Source organism: Callithrix jacchus, chromosome 2 (assembly GCF_049354715.1).
Source record: "Callithrix jacchus isolate 240 chromosome 2, calJac240_pri, whole genome shotgun sequence".
NCBI lineage: Eukaryota > Metazoa > Chordata > Mammalia > Primates > Cebidae > Callithrix > Callithrix jacchus.
This window is the reverse complement of record NC_133503.1, coordinates 68,353,767-68,376,391: the sequence shown is the minus strand read 5'-3', so window position 1 is coordinate 68,376,391 and position 22,625 is coordinate 68,353,767. Positions and strand designations below refer to the sequence as shown.

The 22,625-nt window shown below is 46.7% G+C and overlaps 2 protein-coding genes across 13 annotated transcripts in view; one reads left to right on the top strand and one right to left on the bottom strand.

The window, feature by feature from the left end:
* Positions 1–3,234, bottom strand: part of LOC103791347 (uncharacterized) — a 65,360-nt gene extending 62,126 nt beyond the window's left edge. For all 12 annotated transcript variants that reach the window (XM_078364608.1, XM_078364609.1, XM_078364592.1 and 9 more), the window contains exon 1: positions 3,045–3,234. In XM_078364608.1, the coding sequence (XP_078220734.1) occupies positions 3,045–3,081 (37 nt within the window). In that variant the 5' untranslated portion in view covers positions 3,082–3,234. The remainder of the gene's footprint in view (positions 1–3,044) is intronic.
* A 10,509-nt stretch (positions 3,235–13,743) lies between these two features.
* Positions 13,744–22,367, top strand: LOC100386008 (THO complex subunit 3). The gene is given in 7 exon segments (XM_035290546.3): positions 13,744–13,819; positions 13,822–14,027; positions 14,706–14,862; positions 16,003–16,207; positions 19,850–20,011; positions 20,122–20,222; positions 21,777–22,367. Coding segments are annotated over 7 exon segments (1,050 nt in total). The 5' UTR covers positions 13,744–13,764; the 3' UTR covers positions 21,941–22,367.
* The last annotated feature ends 258 nt before the right edge of the window (positions 22,368–22,625 follow it).

Sequence of the window (22,625 nt, the reverse complement as noted above, 5' to 3'; positions counted from 1 at the left end):
GCCCCCCCCCCCGCCCCCTGCGCCCGCACCGTGAGCTTGACCTCTCTGAGTCACACTGACCTGCAGCCTCCCAAGAGGCCCCATGGAGCATGGAAGACGGCCCTGGCAGGCCCAGGTGCAGACGAGCAGGGAGAGATGGCCCTGCTGCTGTGGTCCCCTGCAGCTGGAACTGGGACACACTCCCTGTCTGGCAGCCACTGCCTAGTCCCCCACACATTGCCACACACATGTGTGGAAGAAATCATGACACAGGGTCTTGACTGGGGCCTCTCCCTGCCATGTGACAGCTCCTGAGGTCCCTGCGGCAGTCTCCCTACTGCACCCCCAGCCCTAGAGTAGCCAGGCAAGAGCTGAGGCTCCCCCTGGAGTGCTCCTGGGCTGCCCATGGCTGCTGTTCAGGATTCTCTGAAGTCACTCACAGGGAAACCGCTGTGGATAGAAAAGGAAGTGGGGTGCACAGAGAGGGCACAGCTGGGCTGAGTAGCACAGCATCAGCACCAGAAAGTGGCCTTAACTGCTTTCCTCATCCAGAAGAAGACATCCACAATCAAAATGCAGCCACCTCCAGGGACAGAGGGAATTGAGGGCCTGGGTTGCGCTCTACTCAGCCTTTATTCTGGCTTCCTTCCCCCAGGCGGTGCTGGAGGACCCTGCTCTGAAGAAGAAAACACAGATGCACCCCTGCCCCCATGCCCGGCCCCTGCCCAGTATGCCCTGTCCTCAATACCACTGCACCCCCAGCCCCTGACACCCAGCCCCCACCCTGCACCCCCTGTCCCCAGCACACTGCACCCCTGCCTGACAGTCAGTCCCCCATCCTGTACCTGGTCCTCAGCACAGCAGCACCCCGTGCCCTAACACCCAGCCCCCACCATGTACCCCATGTCCACAGCACAGCTGCACCCCACCCTGAACTCAGACCCCATCCTGTACCCAGTCCTCAGCACAGCTGCACCCCTGTACCCTAACACCCAGCCCCTGCCTTGCATACCTGGTCCTCAGCACAGCTGCACCCCCCCACCCCCTGATGCCCAGTCAATGCCCTGCATGTCCTATGCTCACACAGCTGCCCCCCTGCCCCCTGATAGCCAAACCCCACCTTGCACCCCCTGGACTCAGCAGAGCAGCATCCCTGCCTTTTAATGCCCAGGATCCCTGCCCTGTACCATCTCTATCCTCAACACTGTAGCAACCCTGCCCCCTGACACCCAGCCCTCAACACTGCTCCTTCTGTTCTCAGCACAGCAGCACCCCTGCCCCCTGACAATCAGACCCCCACCTTGGACCCCCTGTCCTGAGCATAGCAATAACTCTGCCCTCTGACACCCAAACCCTAACCCTGCTCCCCATTCTCAGCACAGCAGAACCCCTGCTCCCTGACAACGAGACCCCCACCTTGGACACCCTGTCCCCAACACAGCAGCACCCCTGACACCCAGCTCCCAAACCTGTACTCCCTATTCTCAGCACAGCAGCACCCCTTGTAAGAATTAAAGAAAGAGGAAAGAGCTGAGTTAGGTCAGAGCCCACTCTCTTACAGATTAAAAGTTTTGGGGCCGGGGGCGTTGACTCACACCTGTAATCCCAGCACTTTGGGAAGTCGAGGTGGGTGGATCTCGAGGTCAGGTGATTGACACCATCCTGACTAACAGAGTGAAACCTTGTCTTTACTAAAAAGACAAAAATTGCTGGGCATAGTGGTGCATGCCTGTAGTCCTGGCTACTCAGGAGGCTGAGGCAGGAGAATCACTTGAAGACGGGAGGCAGAGGTTACAGTGAGCTAAGATCACGGCACTGAACTCCAGCCTGGAGACAGAGCCAGACTCTATCTCCAAAAAAAAAAAAAGGTTTTTAAAAATTCAGGGTGGGAGAGTTTATCAGCAGCTTGCACTGCTTCTGTGTCTCTGTTGTGCTTATCTGGGAGGCAGAGTTGTGTGTCTGTTCCCATGCATCTCTCTGCAGCTGCAGGCATGCCCCCACATCTGCTTTTAGCTTCCCTATCTTAGCGCACCTGAAGGAAAAGAACTGTGCTTATTAAGGCCCACTGTTTTACAGGGGTCCATTGTATAAGGGTGAAGTTTGGCAGTTACCCAAGAGACTTTCCCCCTACCTCTCTCTGTGCCCAAGCTGTCTCCTCTGTGCTTTACTGTCTGCTCTTTCTGGTTGCTTGTAGTTGGAAGAGAAGTGATTTCCTTGAAATGCATGATGCTAGAAAGGGAGCTGGAACTTAAAGTGGCGGTATCTGTCTGAGATGACGGTGCTCCTGCTCTGTCACCCTGACTTTGATGCCCAGGACCCCCCCCCCCTGCTAACTGCATCTCTTCTGTCCTCTGCACTGCAGCAACCCTGCCCCGTGACACCCGGTGCCACACACTGCACCCCATCCTCAGTGCAGCAGCACCCCGGCCCCTGACACCCAGCCCTAAAATATGCACCCATAAGTGTTGGCCCTGAGCCCTCCCATGGCCCCAAAGCTACATCTTCAGATGCCCCGCCAGACAGTGGCACAGGATTCCCAGGCTGCAAGCTGGGTCTGGGCATACTGTAGCAGCCCCTCCAAGCCACCCTAGAAGCCACACGCTTTTATGTTTTTAAGACCCAGGGTGGCAAAAATGCAGGAAAGCAAAGCAGCCTTGCCTAAGAGCCTCAGACTCCTCTGCCATCCAAAGCGGCAGAGCCGGAAGAGAAATAAAGGAGGTAGAGCTCAAAAAGGAAATCAGGACTCCCCCATCTCCTGCAAAAACAGCAAATGCTACGCCAGCCTCGGCTTTCTAGGATCCCTGGCTTTTCATCCACGCCTGCCCAGAAATGGCTGTCCTGTTTGCTTCAGGATGCCGCTTTGGCGCTGGAGACCTGCGCTGCACGCCGACTGCCTGCCAGTGCACTCCCAGCTGAGGCCAGGTGGCCAGTGACTGCAGCCCGCTGCCCAGCGCAAGCAGAAAGGCGCTTTCAAAGCCTGGGTTCCATCGCTTGGCACTCTAGGCCACCTTTGCGCCGGCCTGTCCGGGAACCCGCAGCCAGCAAGACTTATTTTTGCCTAGTACCTGCGTCTGCGGCAGCACCGGATGTCGCTTTTGCCATCCCCAGTGCGTGCTGGGGCGACGGCTGGAGGGACAGTGGCTCTGGCCGGCAGGTTTCGGTGGCGGGGTGCGGTGCTAAGCCTGGACGCTCCAGGTCTGCCCCAGTGGGGCAGACGCGGGAATGTCACCTCGGGGCAGGGACGCCGGAGCACTCAGCCGCTGCGCGCTCTGCTCGGATCACTATTGGGCCAGGCGGTGCAGGCTGCTCTGGAGGAGCGGGAAGTGGCAGCGCAAGGCGGCGGGTGGGAGCCGGGCAAGGCCTGGGCTTAGCTAGGAGCAGGGCACCGGTAGGAGTGGGGCGTGTGTGGAGTAGGGGTAGGAGCAGGGCGCAGCGGGTGCAGGACGCAGGCGGGAGCGGGGCGCCGGCTGGCAAGGGTCGAAACAGGTCGCGGTAGGAGCAGGGTGAGCCTGGGTAGGGGTAGGAGTGTGGCAGTAGCAGCCAGGTGCCTGGGAGCCGGGCGGTGCTGGAAAGGCCACCGGTGGCCTGGGTCTGCACACCTCTGCAAGCACAGCAGCTCCTTTCACCAGGTGCGCCCTTTCCACAGAGTCCCTGGGTTGCCCCTTTCCAACCCAGGGGCACAGAGGGCAGGGAAGCCAGGCAGGGATGCAAGATCTGCGACTGCTGGGGTTGCAACCCAGAGGGTTCTGAGAACAACGTTCTCCACGCAAGCCTCCATCCCCACCCCAGCTCCGGGTTCCCCCACAAAGCGCACTCCCAGCCATTTCTCAGAGGCAGAGGTGCAGTGGAAATTGGTCTCTGTGCGAACAGAGGGGGGAGGAGGGGAAGAGCTGGGTAGGGAGGGGCAGGAGAGCCTTTGTCAGCATCCAGAGCAGTGCAGAGGGTGGGGGTCCTGGAGGCCTGGCCGGGAAGAAATGTAACCAGGTGTTGAAAACAAGAGTTAGGGAGCTGGAGGCAGAGGCCTTGGTCAGCAGGCAGCAGTGGCTTAGGCAGTCAGGTTGGGGGGGGGCAGGCCTCTCACAGTCAGGCCCAGAGCTGGTAAGTTTCAGCTCTCTGGGAGGTTTCCTGAGAAGCCAAGACCATCGAGACAAATGTAACTTTCTTTAAGACTGGGATGATCAATTTCTATGTTTATTCAAAGAAGCAGTAAACTTCTTCTATAGGAGAATGTGGCCATGTTCAGCCTCATGGGGAGAGTGTGGAGGGGGTGCCCTTCCCCCCTCTACCCAGGAGAACACAGTCTTAAAGTTACATTTGTCTCAATTGCGTTGACTTCTCAGGAAACCTCCCAGAGAGCAGCAGCAGGGAGCTGAAACTTACCAGCTCCCGGCTTGACAGTGGGAGGCCTGCCCCTTGCCCCTCAGGACTGCCTAAGCCACTGCTGCCTGTTGACCTTCAGTCTCCCAGGAGAATGAAGAGGGAAGGCGTGGGCCTGAATAGCCCCCTCCCACCTCCCAGGGGCCCCTCTGGCCAGACCCTGGCTGACCCTGGACAGGCTGCCTGCCTGATGTGACTCCGCTCTGTTACCTGCCTCAATCCCGTCAGCTGGAGGAGCTGAGGCCATGAGGCCCAAGTGGCCAGTGTACAGTGCTTAGGTGGCACAGAACGTCAGGGGGCCCCAGACCCAAATAGTCTGGGCTGCCCATCTGCACAGGTGACAGCACATACCCACGGGTGACAGCACACACCTGTGTGCTGTGTGGGGCTGATGGCCAAACACGAGACTGGCCTGCCAGAGCCCACACCTGTCTTCTGTGTTCTGGCTCAGCTACAAAATTCTAGTTCTCCCCAGGGAGCAAAAATTAGCTGGGTATGATGGCTCACGCCTGTAGTCCCAGTTATTCAGGAGGCTGAGGCAGAAGAATCGCTTGATCCAGGAGGCAGAGGTTGCAGTGAACTAAGATCACGTAACTGCACTCCAGCCTCGGTGACAGAGGAAGAGTCCATCTAAAAAAAAAACCTGGGAGGCAGAGGTTGCAGTGAGCCAAGATTGCAACACCTCACTCCAGCCTGGGCAAGAAAGTGAGACTGCATCTCAAAAAAATAATAATAAAATAAAATGAAAATAGAGATCAGGTGCAGTGGCTCAGGCTTGCAATCCCAGCACTTTGGGAAGCTGAGGTGGGGGAAACACCTCAGGTCAGGAGTTCAAGATCAGCCTGGCCAACATGGTGAAACTCCATCTCTACTAAAAGTACAAAAATTAGCCAGTGTGATGGCACACACCTGTAGTCTCAGCTACCTGGGAGGCTGAGGCAGGAGAATTGCTTAAACCTGGGAGGCAGAGATTACAGTGAGTTTGTAATCCCAACACTTTGGGAGGCTGAGGCAGGCAGATCACAAAGTCAGGAGTTTGAGACCAGTCTGGCCAATGTGGTTGTCTTACTCTCTACTAAAAATACAAAAAATTAGCTGGTCATAGTAGTGGGTGCCTGTAATCCCAGCTACTCCGGAGGCTCAGGCAAGAGAATTGCTTGAACCCAGGAGGTGGAGGTTGCAGTGAGCTGAAATTTCGCCACTGCACTCCAGCCTGGGTGACAGAGTGAGACGCAGTCTCAAAAAATAAAAGTTCTCTGAGTCCTCCCGCAAAGGAGAAGCCTATACAGCCGCAGAACTGTCAGCCAATTAAATCTTTTTTCTTTGTAAATTACCCAGTCTGAAGTATGTCTTTTTATTTTTTATTTTATTTTTTGAGATAGATTCTTGCTCTTGTCACCCAGGCTGGAGTGCAATGGCATGATCTCGGCTCACTGCAACCTCTGCCTCCCAGGGTCAAGCAATTCTCCTGCCTCAGCCTCCTGAATAGCTGGGATTATAGGCATCTGCCACCACACCTGGCTATTTATGTACTTTTAGTAGAGATGTGGTTTCACCATATTTGCCAGGTTAGTCTTAAACTCCTGGCCTCAAGTGATCTGCCTACCTTGGCCCCCCCAAAGTGCTGGGATTACAGGTATGAGCCATTACGCCCGGCCTCACTCTCAAATTGTCTTACTCCAAAATCAGTACTCTATACACGGCACAACATTGCCTCCCAAAATCCCTTCTCCAGGACCTGGCCAAATGCAGGCTCCAGGCTCCGGGTCCAGCCATATCCCCGTTTCACTGCTTTGCCAAAAGCTTTATCTTCAGTCTGCTGGGAAATATTTTTTATATTGAAAGCGTAGCTCAGGCTTTCTAATGGGAATTGAGGAAAACTAATTTTTAGTGGGGGAGTTGGGGTGAAAAAAAGAAAAGAAAAGTAATTTTTACATCATCGATTTTGTCCTAAACAAAACTTAGTGGACATCATCTTTGGCTAGAGATTTATTCCTTTTTTTCAATTAAAAAAAAAAGATGACAGCATTAATAGGGGACCAAATATTTCCAGGTTACAGATGATTTTGTGAAATTCCTGTCTTCGAGAGTTTAATGGAAAAGGTTCATATCCTCACATTGCAGGATAAGGTGATAGAAAGGCATTTGATTCCCTTGAGTCACGGGAAATCCACAAGTTATTCTTTAATTATAAAAATGGCATGTGTAATCATTGAGACCATGGAGGGTCAACTCAAAGATTTTATGGCCGGTGTTTATATTAAATATTTGCAACAATTTATATAAGGGATTTGAAATGTGTTAAGCTTATTTCTTTAATTTTATGCAAGTGAAAGATTTTATTGCATTGAATCACATAAGGAGAAGAAAAATGATTCTAAGTTCACTCAGTTCTCACCCCGCTAATGGTCTGTTGCTCATTTTACAACCAAAGCTGGATATTAAGCTGTTTGAAGTCGACCTCTTCTAATTAAAATGAAAGTCATAAAGCAAAGTATTTCACTAATTTACAATAATCATTCCAAATGTATACAGCACATATATTGAAAAATATAAAACATTTCAAAAATGGAAACAAAACTAAAGGTTCTTGGCAAGACTAAGGGAACATTCATTAACTTAACTATTTATAGAGTAAATGACTGTGGATGTGCATGTGTTTCTATGTGTGTGTTATGAAGGGGAATATGAAACTGACACTTCTTTCATCTTATTTTTTTGAGATGAAGTCTTGTCTCTCACCCAGGCTGGAGTGCAATGGCACGATCTCCACTCACTGCAACCTCTGCCTCCTGGGTTCAAGCAATTCTCTGTCTCAGCCTCCCAAGTAGCTGTCACAGGCTGCCACCAGGCCTGGCTAAGTTTTGTATTTTAGGTAGAGACAAGGCCTCACCATGTTGGTCAGGCTAGTCTCAAACTCCTGACCTCAGGTGATCAAACCACCTCAGCCTCCCAAAGTGCTGGGATCACAGGTGTGATCCACCGTGCCCGGCTTTATCTTATTTTTTTTGTCAGGGTCTTGTTCTGTGGCTCAGGCTACAGTGCAATGGTGTGATCATGGATCACTGCAGCCTCAAGCTTCTCTCACCTCTGCCTTCCCAGTAGCATTCCACCATGCCTGGCGGTGTGTGTGTGTGTAGACAGGGTCTAGTTTGTGTGTGTGTGTGTGTGTGTGTGTAGACAGTGTCTTGCTTGAGTGTGTGTGTAGACAGGGTCTCGTGTGTGTGTGTGTGTGTGTGTGTGTGTAGACAGGGTCTGGCTTGTGTATGTGTGAGTGTGTGTGTGACAGGGTCTGGCTTGTGTATGTGTGTGTGTGTAGACAAGGTCTTGCTTGAGTGTGTGTGTGTGTGTAGAGACAGGGTCTTGCTTGAGTGTGTGTGTAGACAGGGTCTCTGTGTGTGTGTGTGTGTGTGTGTGTGTGTAGACAGGGTCTTGTGTGTGTGTGTGTGTGTGTGTAGATAGGGTCTGGCTTGTGTATGTGTGTGTGTGCAGACAAGGTCTTGCTTGAGTGTGTGTGTGTGTGTGTGTGTGTGTGTAGAGACAGGGTCTTGCTTATAGCCCAGGCTGGTCTCACACCTGGAGTCAAATGATCCTCCTACCTCAGTCTCCCAAAGTGCTGGGATTATGTGTGTGAGCCACTGCACTGGCCCAGAACCAACACTTACTGAGTATCTATGGTGTATCAGGCTTAGAGTTGTGATCAGTGGACCCAAACACCAATGAGACCCTTCAGTGAAGTTATGTGTTGTTAAGAAATGTAGCCCATAAACACCTTTCAGTGCAATGAAGTAAACGCCGAAGTGAAGGAGCCGAGACTCTGGATGTGGCAAGAGGCAAAACCATTACTGTACACGGAGGACACATGGCATCTTTACACAAGATAGGAGAACTGGGCCACACACAGTGGCACATGCTTATAATCCCAGCACTTTGGGAGGCCGAGGCGGGTAGATCACTTGAGGTCAGGAGTTTGAGACCAGTCTGGCCAACATAGTGAAGCCCTGTTGTAAGAAAAATACAAAAATTAGCCAAGCATGGTGGCAGGTGCCTGTAATCCCAGCTACTCAGGAGGCTGAGGCAGTAGAATCACTTGAACCCAGGAGGCAGAGGTTGCAGTGAGCCGAGATAGTGCCATTACATTCCAGTCTGGGTGACAGAATGAGACTCCATCTCAGAAAAAGAAAAAAACGAAAGGAAAAGAAAATAAAGAAGAACTGGAACTGCTGTAAAGCCCATGGTTGCTGACTGACATCAATTTGGGAAACTTATCACTTTGTCTTAATGTAATACCTCCATTTGCAAATGAAAATTTAACTGCACATGGGGCTGGGCTCAGTGGTCCAGGACTGTAACCCCAGCACTTTCAGAGGCCAAGGCGGATAGATCAGAAAGGACCTGAGGTTAGGGGTTCAACACCAGCCTGGCCAACATGGCAAAACCCCGTCTCTACTAAAAATACAAAAATTAGCTGGGTGGCTGGGTGTGGTGGCGTGCACCTGTAATCTCCCCCCACCCCAAAAACCAAAACAAAGAAACAAAAAAAACCTGTGCATGGGAAAATACTTGACAAGCTGCACTCTGCAGGTTGGCCTAGAAGCTACCAGGATGAAGGGACTGTGCAGAACCCCCTATGGAACCTAGCACCTCCCCATGTGCCTGGCACCGGTTCTCCCAAAGCCAGGGCCAGAGACCTAAGTGTACATGTTTTATGCCAAAAGTAGGAGGGGCAACATTTCCCCAAATTTTCCCAATTGTGAAAAGGAACAATTTTTTCTTAGTTTCCTTGGACTTTTGAAATTTTAGTACATAGAAAAGAATGCATATAGTACATGGAGATTATGAAGCAATAGTAATGAAATAACCACCTGTGAACATGCAGGGACACCAAAAAGGAAAGGATGAGCTCACAGAAAGACAGATATTTCAGGCTGGGCACGGTGGCTCATACCTGTAATCCCAGGACTTTGGGAGGCTGAAGCGGGCGGATCATGCAGTCAGGAGTTCGAGACCAGCCTGACCAACATGGTGAAACCCTGTCTCTACTAAAAATAGAAAAGTTAGCCAGGTGTGGTGGCATGTGCCTGTAATCCCAGCTACTCAGGAAACTGAGGCAGGAGAATCTGTTGAACCCAGGAGGCAGAGATTGCAGTAAGCCGAGATCGTGCCACTGCACTCCAGCCTAACAACAGAGCAAGACTCTGTCTCAAAGAAAAGACAGATATTTCCAAAAGATGCAGAAACCAGCTAGAAGATGCTCCCAGTGGCCATACCAATGCAATTTAAGCATCAGAGTGAACCCAGATTGTACACCAGTGTATAAAACAGGAAAGCAGAGCCAGGTGTGGTGGCTCACACCTGTAATCCCAGCACTTTGGGAGGCTGAGGTGGAGGATCGCTTGAGGTGAGGAGTTCAAGACCAGCCTAGAACTAGAACATGACAAGACCCCATCTCTAAAAAAAAATTTTTAAATTAGCCAGATGTGGGGCACATGCCTGTAGTCCCTGCTACTTGTGAGGCTGAAGTGGGAGGATCTCTTGAAGCCAGGAAAATGAGGCTGCAGTGATCTATGTTTGCACCACCTCACTCCAGCCTGGATGACTAAGACCCTGTCTCAAAGGGTACATTTTAAAACGAGGACTATGTAAAGTTAATTACACTGAATGCCAAGTCTACTGCAATTATTCTGATCAAGATGCTCTCGTGTGAGGTTCAAATCAGATATGAGGGGAAAAAAGATGCTATCCTGGTGCGTTCCAAAGAACATAGTTAACAAGTGAAGAGGAGTTGAGAAAGCAGCCTGAGAAAGAGCAAAGGAGGCCTGGCGCAGGGGCTCACGCCTGTAACCCCAGCACTTTGGGAGGCTGAGATGGTTGGATCACCTAACATCAGGAGTTCAAGACCAGCTGGCCAACATGGTGAAACCCCATCTCTACTAAAAATACAAAGAATTAGCCAGGCATGGTAGCAGTGTCTGTAATCCCAGCTAATTGGGAGGCTGAGGCAGGAGAATTGCTCAAACCTGGGAGGTGAAAGTTGCAGTGAGCCAAGATCCCACCACCACACTCTAGCCTGGGCAACAAGAACGAAACTTTGTATGAAAAAAAGATATATATATACATTACATACAAAAACACAAAATGAATGTAGAAATACAAAGAATCACATTTACATGACTTCAGATACTGAGAATCAGAGTGTAGATTTTGGAGTCAGTAACATCTGAGTTCTAACCTTTGCTCTGTCACATGCTAGTCATGTGACCTGGAACAGGACATTTAACCTCTTTTTACTTTAATTTCTGTATCCTGGACAGGGACTTATAAATCCTCAGTGTATCTAGCAAAAAAAATTAGGAAAAATTAGGAAATATAGGAAAAATGTCTAAATATATGTATATGAAGAAGATTCCTGAAAAAGAGGGGTAAGGAAGAAAACTAGACAGCAAATAGTTTCCTACTCCAAGATTTTGGAGACTTCACGGGTATTCCTGGAGTCTGAAAAGCTTTGTAGTTTCCAAGAATTTCTGGTTGCAATGTGGCAGGAAAAAGATTGGGGAAAGAAAGGGACCTTATTTCCTACAGTCCTTCTGAGGGCCACATGAGAGCCATATGTGTACTTATTTAGTCCCTAGGACCTTCTGACACTTCCTTATATTCCTAGTGGAAGTGTAGATTGTTAAACCTCTTCATAGGTATTTTGGCAACAACAGCTATCCAAATAAGAAAATGCAGATGTGCACAATGAAGGTTGTATAGGAATATTCACTGCAATATTGTTCTAAAAGCAAATTCTTAAGGGATCAGTTGAATAAACTATTATCTATTCATAGAAAGACTGCAATAATTATGAGACATCTTCATATTCTGACAACAAATGATTTCCTATTCATATTTACCATAGAAAGCAAGTTGTGCAAGGAATGCTACCTTTTTGGAAAAGGGGTTGCGGGGAGGTTATGCACACACCTATCTACCTCGCCAAGGTGCTTACTTACATTGCCTCTGGAAGGCCACACAAGAAATTTAACTTTTTCAGAAGAGGAGTTTGGAGACACGGGATGGAGGGAAACTTTTCAGTCTATTCCCTTTTATATGTTTTATACTTGTTACCAAGTACACATGTTACCTTTTAAAAACTTTTTTTTTTTAAACAAATTTACCACTACTTCTCACCACCAAAACCTTCCCCCATCCCTTTGCTCTTCTCCAGGGCCTTGACTAGTGCTGGCAGCTCACCACCCCTTTTTTCTCCAGCAAGAAGCCACTGGTTTAAGGGACATAGGAGAGGTGGGGTGGAAATACTCAGGTGGACATTTACTTTTCACTCTATATATTTTATTTTTATATTTACAATCATGTGCATGTAACACTGTTACAGGAAAAGGGTCCCGATCCAGACCTCAAGAGGGTTCTTGGATCTTGCTCAAGAAAGAATTCAGGGTGAGCCTGCAGTGCAAAGTGAAAGCAAGTTTGTTAAGAAAGTAAAGGAATAAAAGAATGGCTATTCCATAGAGCAGCCCTGAGGGCTGCTGGTTGCACATATTTATAGTTATTTCTGTAAGGTCTTTTAGGCTGACTGATCGTGCCATGGATAGCAGGGTAACCTATGCAACCTGCATGCACACTCCAGATGAGTTCCTGGAACTGGAAAGTCTGAAGTAACTGGAAAACCACAAAAGGAGAAGAAATGATCAACCCCTGCAGTGCCTGATTAACTTGAGACATTCTTCCATTGTTCCAGGATGGCTTGAAGCGAGGAGTTCAAGTTCAACTGCCTCAACTGATAAGGCAATTGGACTTTGTAACCAATCTTGGTCAACCTCTTGACTCCAGACCCTATGACTTCTTCCCAGCTTGCAAAACCTGCCCTGACATGTACAGAACTTCTGTAACTTTCCACTGCCTACCCCAAACCTATAAAACCAACTCCTATCCCACTGCCCTGCACTGACTTTCTTTTCCAACTCAGCCTGCCCGCACCCTGGTGAATAAACAGCCACGTTGCTCACACAAAGCCTGTCTGGGAGTGGGGAGGGGTCTCTTCATTCATAGCACGTGTTTTAACAATTTCCTGATGATATGTTAAACAAAGGTGAACTATTTCATGCCTCCCTTTTTTGGACCATATAGGGTAACTACTGACCTACCATGGCATTTGTAAACGATCCTGGTACTGGTGGGAGTGCAGCAGTGAGGACGACCAGAGGTCACTCATGTCATTATTTTGGATTTGGTGGGGTTTGGCTGGCTCCTTTACTGCAAACTGTTTTATCATCAAGGTATGAACTGTATTTTATGCTGACCTCCTATTTCATCCTGTGATTAGAATGCCTTAACCATCTGGGAATGTAGCCCAGTAGGTTTTAGCCTCCTTTTACCCAGCTCCTATTTAAGATGGAGTTGCTCCGGTTCACACGCCTCTGCCATTACCTTTTAAAAACAAAAAAAATATTTTTTATTTTTTTTTTTGAGACGGAGTTTCGCTCTTGTTACCCAGGCTGGAGTGCCAGGGCGTGATCTCCGTTCGCTGCAACCTCTGCCTCCTGGGTTCAGGCAATTCTGCCTCAGCCTCCTGAGTAGCTGGGATTATAGGTGTGCACCACCATGCCCAGCTAATTTTTTGTATTTTTAGTAGAGACGGGGTTTCACCATGTTGATCAGGATGGTCTCGATCTTTTGACCTCATGATCCACCTGCCTCGGTCTCCCAAAGTGCTGGGATTACAGGGGTGGGCCACTGTGCCCCGCCCCCAAAAGATCATTTTTATTAAAAAAAAAAAAATTCCAGACTTCTTCCCTCACCCCACAACCCCCTAGCCCTTTTCATGAGATAAGCTCACCAGCTGGTCCTTCTCTAGCAAAAAGCCCAGGGCTTTCTGCTCCTGAGGGAGAGGAATAGGGGTCTGGGGAATAACCCCAGAAGAAAGGTGATGGGTTAACTGTTTAGAAGATTAGTGTTGGTTCTTTTATTCGATTAAACAGGGACACAAATATATCTACCAAGGAGTAAATAAGGGAGAATTAAGGACACTAAAAAAAAAAAAAATTGGAACCGTTAAGTGTGAAGCGAATTTGGAGTTAAAGAGCCAAGCGGGGTCCAAAGTGGCTCCCGCCGGAGGTCGTGGCGCTTGCGAAGGCGAGGTCATCAGTTCAAGGCTAACCTGAGCAACCTCATAAGCTCAAACTGATTGGCAAAAAAAAAAAAAAAAAAAAAAAAAAAGAGCCAAGCATTACTAACTAAGCAGAGGCGAGCACGCGCTGCATACGGGGATTTGTAGTCCCTCTAGAGCGGGCTACAGTGCGCCTGCGCAGAGACTCCGTCGCTTTTCCGGGCGCATGCGTGCGGTAGCGGCGCCAGGACTGATTGCACCCCGGCGGCTGAGGCCGTGTTGTGAGCTGGGAGCTCAGCATGGCGGTGCCCACTGCACCCACGGGGCCCTCGGCATTGGGCCAGACCGGCCCCGGCTGGCCCTGCGGTACTCAGTGAGCAGCGGCCCGTCCCGCTACGTGCTTGGGATGCAGGAGCTGTTCCGGGGCCACAGCAAGACGCGCGAGTTACTGGCGCACAGCGCCACGGTGCACTCTGTGGCCTGGAGCTGCGACGGGCGTCGCCTAGCCTCGGGGTCCTTCGACAAGACGGCCAGCGTCTTCTTGCTGGAGAAGGACCGGCTGGTGAGCTGCCGGGGTTCGGCCCAGGCTAGGTGGAGGGACTGAGGTGAAGCGAGGTGCGGTAGTGGGAGAGCGAATGGGGGCAAACGAGGCCTCGGGAGTGAAAGGAGAGCGGGCTTGAGGGAGGGCGAAGAGGAGAGTGTGGAGTTGAGGAAGGAGTGGGGAGAAGGCGGAGTGTGGTGGTGACGGGGTCGTGAGGGATGAGGAGAGGAAGATTGGGGGAAGTGTGGAAGTAAGGTTGGCGATAGCGGGTGAAGGTGAGGAGAGGGTGGATGGGACCGGGCTGCGGTGGTCATCCTTACTACTGTGGAGTCGAATCGTGTGCTGATAAGGAGTGACTAGGGGCTGTAGTAGTGGTGGTGAAGAGGGCCCCTTTGGAAGTGATAGGGCGTCCCGTGGGAATGAGCGGCTGGGTTAGGAACGTTGATGGTAGAGTAAGGGTGAAAAACCAGGAAGGAGGAGGAGGCCAGAGAGGGCACAAATGTAAGGGCGTAGGTGTATAAGCTCAGAGCAACAGAAGGACTGGGGAGGAGAGAAAGCAGAAAGGGCTTGGAAGAACTGGATTCTGAGTTACCCATATCTTTATTGATCCTAGTGTACCTTGCTTTGAATAAGGTTAAAAAGTTACATGGAGAGGCAGCTACCTCTATGTAAAGTGACATCTTGATTCTGTTCTTTCAGGTCAAAGAAAACAATTATCGGGGACATGGAGATAGTGTGGACCAGCTTTGTTGGCATCCAAGTAATCCTGACCTATTTGTTACGGCATCTGGAGATAAAACCATTCGCATCTGGGATGTGAGGACTACAAAATGCATTGCCACTGTGAACACTAAAGGTGACTATTCAGAGAGAGAGGGTAATAGGAAGATAACTGCTTGTCTTCATTCAGCAACCATTTTCTGAATGTCTTTTCTGTGCCTAGTACTCTGCTGTGTATGTGACATTCTGAGCTGAATAAGAGTTTCCATCTCCAAGGACTTCCCCTGCAGGGAGAGAGACATATATATATAAATAACATATTTTATAATGGAGAGATCTGTAAGGTGGATACCCAGAATAGAAATGAAAACAAACATCTGTCTAGGGGAGCCAGGGAAGGGCTCACCAAATTTGAGCAAACTCTTAGGATAGCCATAGGAATTTAGTGGTCTGGGTGCAGTGGGTGAGTAATGGGGCGGAGGGAACAGAATATGCAGAGACATAGAGAATTTGGAAAATTCTGATGAGTTAGAATGGTTGAAACCTGTCTTGGTTGTCTGGGAGAAAGTGACCAGAAAGTTGTGCAGTACATTTATAGGCTCTGTTATAAGTGTTGAGGCCATTATTGTATGGACTCTAAGGTTTCATTGATCATAAGGTACTCCATTAGGAAAGAAAGTTGGTAGATAATTGTGATGCACCCAAAATTTTGAAATGCTTCCTAACTCAAGTCATTTGCCTACCATGGCCTCCCAAAGTGCTGGGATTACAGGCATGAGCCACCACACCCAGCTGCTAAATTTATTTAAGTAAATATTTTGGGTCAATTTTAAGAAAAATTTTGAATAAAGAAAAGTATAGTGTTTAATGAATAGGACAAAAATTGTGATGTTGGCATACGATTTACTAGAGTTTGAGAAATGCTGGTGTAAGAGAAAAGGGGGTTTTGGGGTCCAATCTGGGTTTAAAATCTTGGCTCTGTGACTTCATAGCTTTGATACTTTGGCTCATCTTTTTATCTTTTATTTTCTTTATCTATAAAATGTGGATAATAAAGTATATCTTAGAGGAGTATTGTGAAGACCAAATGGGGAAATGTGTAGATAAATATGCTGGACTCATTGTTGAATCATAAGTGGTAGTTCCCTTCTCTTGTCTAGGACCTTAATGAGTAAGCCCTGAAGAAAGCTCTGGTCTTCTTTCTAGGATAGCAAAATAAATTTAAGGAGGATTATGAGCAAACAGATTATCTTGTTGATTATATCTGGGTTCCCAGGGGAGAACATTAATATCTGCTGGAGTCCTGATGGGCAGACCATTGCTGTAGGCAACAAGGATGATGTGGTGACTTTCATCGATGCCAAGACACACCGTTCCAAAGCAGAAGAGCAGTTCAAGTTTGAGGTCAATGAAATCTCCTGGAACAATGACAATAACATGTTCTTCCTGACAAACGGCAATGGTTGTATCAACATCCTCAGGTAAGAGGGACGAGCTTAGGGGACTGTCATATCTTTGTGCTGTGTGCTGTGTCACATATAGAGACGAATTAGATGTGAGTCTGTCCTGAGGAGCTTAAAACACAAATAGTAAGAAAGAATCCTAACCAGTCTTGAGTACAGTTGAGCATTATATTTTATGTACTTTATATTTTGCTGAGTCCTTACAGATATTCTAGGGGGTTGGTTGATGGTTTGCTTCTCATTTGACAGATGAGAGGTGAGAGGTTACATCAGAAGTCAGCTAGTGTGTGCTAGAACTGGATGCACCTTGAATTATGGCTAATTTGTACGTTTTTTTTTTTTGAGACAAGAGTTTCGCCCTTGTTGCTTAGGCTGGAGTACAATGGCACGATCTCGGCTTACCACAGCCTCCGCCTCCTAGGTTCAAGCTATTCTCCTGCCTCAGCCTCCCAAGTAGCTGGGATTACAGGCATGGGCCACCACGCCTGGCTAATTTTGTATTTTTTTTTAAAGATGGTGTTTCACCATATGGGTCAGGCTGGTCTCGAACTCCTGACCTCAGGTGATACGCCCGCCTCAGCCTCCTAAAGTGCTGGGATTACAGGCGTGAGCCACCGCACCCGGCTAATTTTGTATTTTTAATAGAGACAGGGTTTCTCCGTGTTGATCAGGCTGGTCTCAAACTCCCGACCTCAGGTGATCCGCCTTCCTCGGGCTCCCAAAGTGCTGGGATTACAGGCATGAGCCACTTTTAAAGTTTCAACTTAAATATCACTTTTTCTTCAGGGAAGCTTCCCCACTACCCCAAGGTTAGAGGTAGGTTAGAGGCTTATTTTCTATAGGAAGCACTTTTCCTTCTGTATTGTAATTGCATGTTTATTTGCCTATGTCTCCTGTTGGACTGTGATTTCCATGATGGTAGGGACAGTGTTTGCTTTGCTTAGTGTTGACTCCCTAATGTCTAGTCCTGTACCTGCTCCATGTAGGAGGATCTTAGTAAATATTTGTTCTCTAAATGAATGAAATTGTGGAATTGAAATTCAGGTCTGTTCAATTGCAGCCCTCCACTATCCCAGGTGAGCAATACAAGGTCGAGTGAGATAGGTTCTGTGAGAGAAAGGCCAGGAGTTTGCTGTGGAATTCCAAGGAAAGAACGTACATACCATATCGGGGGGTTGAAGGGGGCAGCTCGTGAGCTTGATCTGAAAGATGAGCAGAATTTTAAGAACTGACAAAGCAGGCATGAGTGAGCATGACTTATTTGAAGAGTGGCTAGGTCAGGGTTGTTGGGGTGTGGTAGCAGACAAGGGAAATAAGAGAGGGCATGATAATGGGAAGATGAAATCTAATTTGGGAGTGGGTTATAAAAGGCCTTTAATTTTATGCTTAGTATCTTGGATTTTATTTTGTAGGCAGTGAGGATTCCATAACTTTTTAAGAAAAACCTTTTTATTATAAAACACAGATACTGAAAACCACATAAAACAAATGTATAGCTTAATAAACTCCTATAAGCTTTATTCCTGTGCAACCCCACCGGCTCGAGAAATAGTTCTTTCCAGCCACCCCAAAAGTCCGTCTGTGTTTTATCCTAATTACAACTCCCTTCCACAAAAGTAAACACTATCCTGACTTTTATTGTGTTTCTTCATAGTTTATCTACCATGTGTGCAGCTCCTAGATACCCTAGTTTTGCTCATTAAAAACAAATTTGATAAGTCTTTTGTGTCTGTTAAATTACTCAGAAGAAACTTCCTAAAACATAGCTGTTGAAAAACCAGACTATTCCTATGTGGAGATGCTCCCAGTTTGGCTTTTGCTCATTCCGTATGCTGTTTATTTGTTGCTCTGTTTTATAAAGAGATGCTTCTCATCTGTGATTTGGTTGCCCAGTAGTACAGTTCATCTAGGGAAGGCAGGATAAAATTTTGATTCTTTCCTTTTGTCAGAAAATGATTTAGTTTCCTGCCACCTCCAAAGAGGATCAGTTAGGTTTTTCATTTTTAAAGAATCATTTTGGGCTCATGTTTTTAAACACAGTTGATGTGTTTCCATCTCTTGTAGTCATTATGCTTATTGAAGCTCAACTTCTCCCATCTTTGGCCAATAAGAACCTCTTCAGGTTGGTTCCTGAACCCTTTTTTGATATAATCCCAGTAGTCTTCTGTTTCTTGCTCTCTGGTTTGATAAGATGTTCCAAGTTCATCTTGTCCTTTTTTTGCCTTATGTTTCTTGCCTCAGACCTTTAATCAGAAAATTCTCTAAGAAGCCTTACATTCTGGCTGGGTGCAGTGGCTCATGCCTGTAATCCCAGCACTTTGGCACTTTTGGAGGCTGAGGTAAGTGGATCACTTGAGTCCTGGCAAACATGGAGAAACCCCGTCTCTACTAAAAATACAAAAATTAGCTGGGCAGGGTGGTACAAGCCTGTAATCCCAGCTACTCAGGAGGCTGAGGCAGGAGAGTCACTTGAACCCGGGAGGCGGAGGTTGTAGTAAGCTGAGATTGTGCTCCAGCAGCTTGGGCGACTGAGTGAGTGAGACTCCACTTCAAAAAAAAAAAAGAAGCCTTATATTCTTTTACTGAGAAAGGACACTGAAGTTAGAAATGTTCATTACTGCTGGGTTGGCCTAGGAATTACATGTGTGTGTATATATATATTTAAAGATAAAATACCTTGGAATTCATATTGATGACTTCCAATTAAAATTGAGGCATCCAGGGATTTTACTAAACCTCTTCTATATTACAAATATATTTCCTTCCTTCCAAATTGAGTATTCTGGTTCTCAAGGGCACAGGGGATCATAGAATTAGAATATCCGATGGTTACTTATTGTCTGAATCCCATGGTAAACATATGGATGTCTCCGAATTTCAGTATTACTGCCACTACCACCAGTGTGATGACTTGAAACAGAAAATATTTTTGTTTTTTGCATGTGTTCTTTACATTCTTCCCCCATTAAAAAAAAATGGTACTACATATTGTAGGAGTGTACAGCTGTTACATATTATAACCTCCTTTAAAACCACATATAGTTTTTGCAAGAAACTATATATTCAGTGTTCAGCACTAGTGCTTATACTCGTAGTCCCTAGTCATTTTTGTTGTTGAAGCTCATTCTCTAGTTAAGATTCCTCGGGAAGTGTTTATGTCAACGTTATTCCTGGAGTTCTTATCATAACTTATTTACGTACTTATAAATCTTATAATTTTATAAAACTGTATTGTGCTTATTGTTGTATCTTTATGTCTGAAATTTAGTTTTGCTGGATATAAAAATCCTTGATTCATATTTTCTTGCTTGTATGTCTTTCTTAAATATGGTACCCCATTTTCTTTTGGCGTTAAGTGTTGCTATCAGAAAGCCTAATAATCTAATTGTCTTTTTCTTTAAGCCCGCTAATTTTACTAGTCTATTTCTTGATGTTGGTAGTGTTGGCTGTGTAGTCTCAGGTATGTGTTGTGCGTTTTAAATAACGTAGTTCAAAATCTCTCTTTATTTCAGGAACTTTATCTTGAATGACTGTTTTTGGTGGTATTCCATTGCCTTTCGATTTCTTCTTCATTGTCTCTATATGTCTCCATTGTCTCCTGATTATTTTAGCACCACAGTCCTCTTCTGCAGTTTGATTGCTGTCTGTCTTGTTTCTCAGTTACCCAGAACTGAAGCCTGTGCAGTCCATCAACGCCCATCCTTCCAACTGCATTTGTATCAAGTTTGACCCCATGGGGAAGTACTTTGCCACAGGAAGTGCAGATGCTTTGGTTAGCCTCTGGGATGTGGACGAGTTAGTGTGTGTTCGGTGCTTTTCCAGGTAAGTGACTCTATCAGCACTTTCCTTGTTGGGTACATTAATTTGATTTCATCATGAGTGACATTGTACCCTCCTCTTAGTTGGTAATTCTCATGACCACTCTGTCATAGGCTGGATTGGCCTGTAAGGACTCTCAGTTTCAGCCACGATGGGAAAATGCTGGCGTCAGCATCGGAAGATCATTTTATTGACATTGCTGAAGTGGAGACAGGTAACCTCACGAGAATCGACTGTCTTTCCTCTTTGGCAGTCAGGACTTCTGTTGTGATCTCATCTCTGCCCGTGACCACTTCACCAGCGTTATCATGAATGAATTTGTCTCCTTTAGACAAGTGTGTTTATGTTTTGGCTGTGACTGCCAGGTATTCAGGGAGCAAAGAGTTAAGAAATAAACAGGCAGGTCTGAGGAAAGTGATTTAGGAAAATATTTTGAGTTTTTTAAACTTTTTTTTTTGAGATGGAGTTTCGCCCTTGTTGTCCAGGCTGGAGTGCAATGGCACGTTCTCGGCTCACCGCAACCTCCGCCTCCTGGGTTCAAACGATTCTCCTGTCTCAGCCTCCCAGGTAGCTGGGATTACAGGCATGTGCCACCATGCCCAGCTAATTTTTTTTGTTTTTAGTAGAGACAGGGTTTCACCATGGTGGGCAGGCTGGTCTCGATCTCTTTACCTCGTGATCCACCCGCCTCGGTCTCCCAAAGTGCTGGGATTACAGGCGTGAGCCACTGCGCCCGGCCGATTTTTTTAAACTTAATTTTGGCTGGGCGTGGTGCCTCATGCCTGTAATCCCAGCACTTTTGGAGGCTCAGGCGGGTGGATCACGAGGTCAGGAGATTGAGACAATCCTGGCTAACATGGTGAAACCCTTTCTCTACTAAAAATACAAAAATTAGCTGGGTGTGGTGGCATGTGCCTATAGTCCCAGCTACTCCAGAGGCTGAGACAGGAGACTCGCTTGAACCTGGGAGGCAGAGTTTGCAGTGAGCTGAGATCACGCCATTGCACTCCAGCCTGGGTGACAGAGCGAGACTATCTCAAAAAACAAAACAAAAACAAACAACTTTTAATTCTTCTGTTATAATAAAATCTTTAAACCACAGAGTAGGAGGAAGAGAAAAGCATTACCTGTGGTCCTACCATCGAAGGACAACCTTTTTTTAAATATTGTGGTATATTTCTCTTTATGTTTTGCCTCTATATGAACTTGAAAAAGTATTTTTTAAAATTAAGAAATTACCAAGTTTTTGCTTTAAAAACAACAGAAACTGGAAATAGAAAAATGGGAGGAGAGTATTCATTTTACAAAAGAATTTCCTCAGATTTGTTTTTAATGTTGCTTTATTGTTTTGGGAAATCTGTGACACTCTGTAAAAAGATTGAAACTGTATAGAAAACCTTGAAGAAAAAAGTAAAGAATTTGAAATTCTACTATGTAAAGAATGCCCCTGTTAGTCATGTTGTGGTGAGCATCGTCCAGCGTCCAGCCATGCAGATCCTTCATGTAATTGCATGTCCCTGTGATGCAGTGACACTTAACTGCTCAGTGACCTGCTCTTAAGTTGACCCATCTGCAGTTAGATCCTGCTCTGCCCCCTGCTGGCTTGTGGGCTCACTGTGCCTGGGGATTCTCTGTAAAATGAGGTAATGATTGAATCTATCTCATGGGATTAGTAGGTGGATTAAACAAATTAACATAGGTAAGTACTTAATGGATGTGTCCTTTATTTTGAATGTATTGATTGTTTTTTCTCTGTTGTTTTCTATAGGGGACAAGCTATGGGAGGTACAGTGTGAGTCTCCAACCTTCCCGGTGGCGTGGCACCCTAAAAGGCCTCTGCTGGCATTTGCCTGTGATGGCAAAGATGGCAAATATGACAGTAGCCGGGAAGCTGGAACTGTGAAGCTGTTTGGGCTTCCTAATGATTCTTGAGAGGAGGTTGTAGGGGAGGAGGCCCTGGCAGAGGTCTTCCTTTATGGGGTTAGTTTGGTCTGTTCTTTTGGAGTTGGTGGGCACCCTAAATATTTGTAAATTGGTATAAATTGTAAATGTCTCTGGTCAGGCTGCCCACTCCAGTTCTTTTGATTTTTTGTGTATTAGCTCTTTCCATTCTTTGCCCCGAGCATGAGTTAGCCTTTGCGGACTCTGCAGTGCGGGTAGTGACCCAGCATACCTTGTCCTCCAGACCTCCTGTCTTCTCTGCTTTTGGGTACATGGTATACTTTGTGGACTTTGATAAAACTTGGAAAATACTTAGTTTGGAGGGAGGGGAATGGAAGAGCATGGAAGTTTTTTTAAATAATTAAAAAATACACAATTTTGAGAATTGAGCATTTAATAAACTGACTTTTTTAAATTATGGAACTTCTAAGACTTAAAATTATTATGTTCTTATGTTGTAGTTTTGTATTTTTTTTAATTTCAGAAAGAGAACTTAAATATTATAATTCTTTCATTTAATGTCACAACCAAGAACCCTCTGAAATGTAAGGACAAAGCTAATTGAATGACTGAACTAAAATTTTGGCTTTGAGCTTCCTGGTGGCAAAGTGAAGAGGAGAGTAAGTCAGTTAGCTTTCTTATTAAAAAGAAAAACACTTTCTGGTTCCTCATGGAA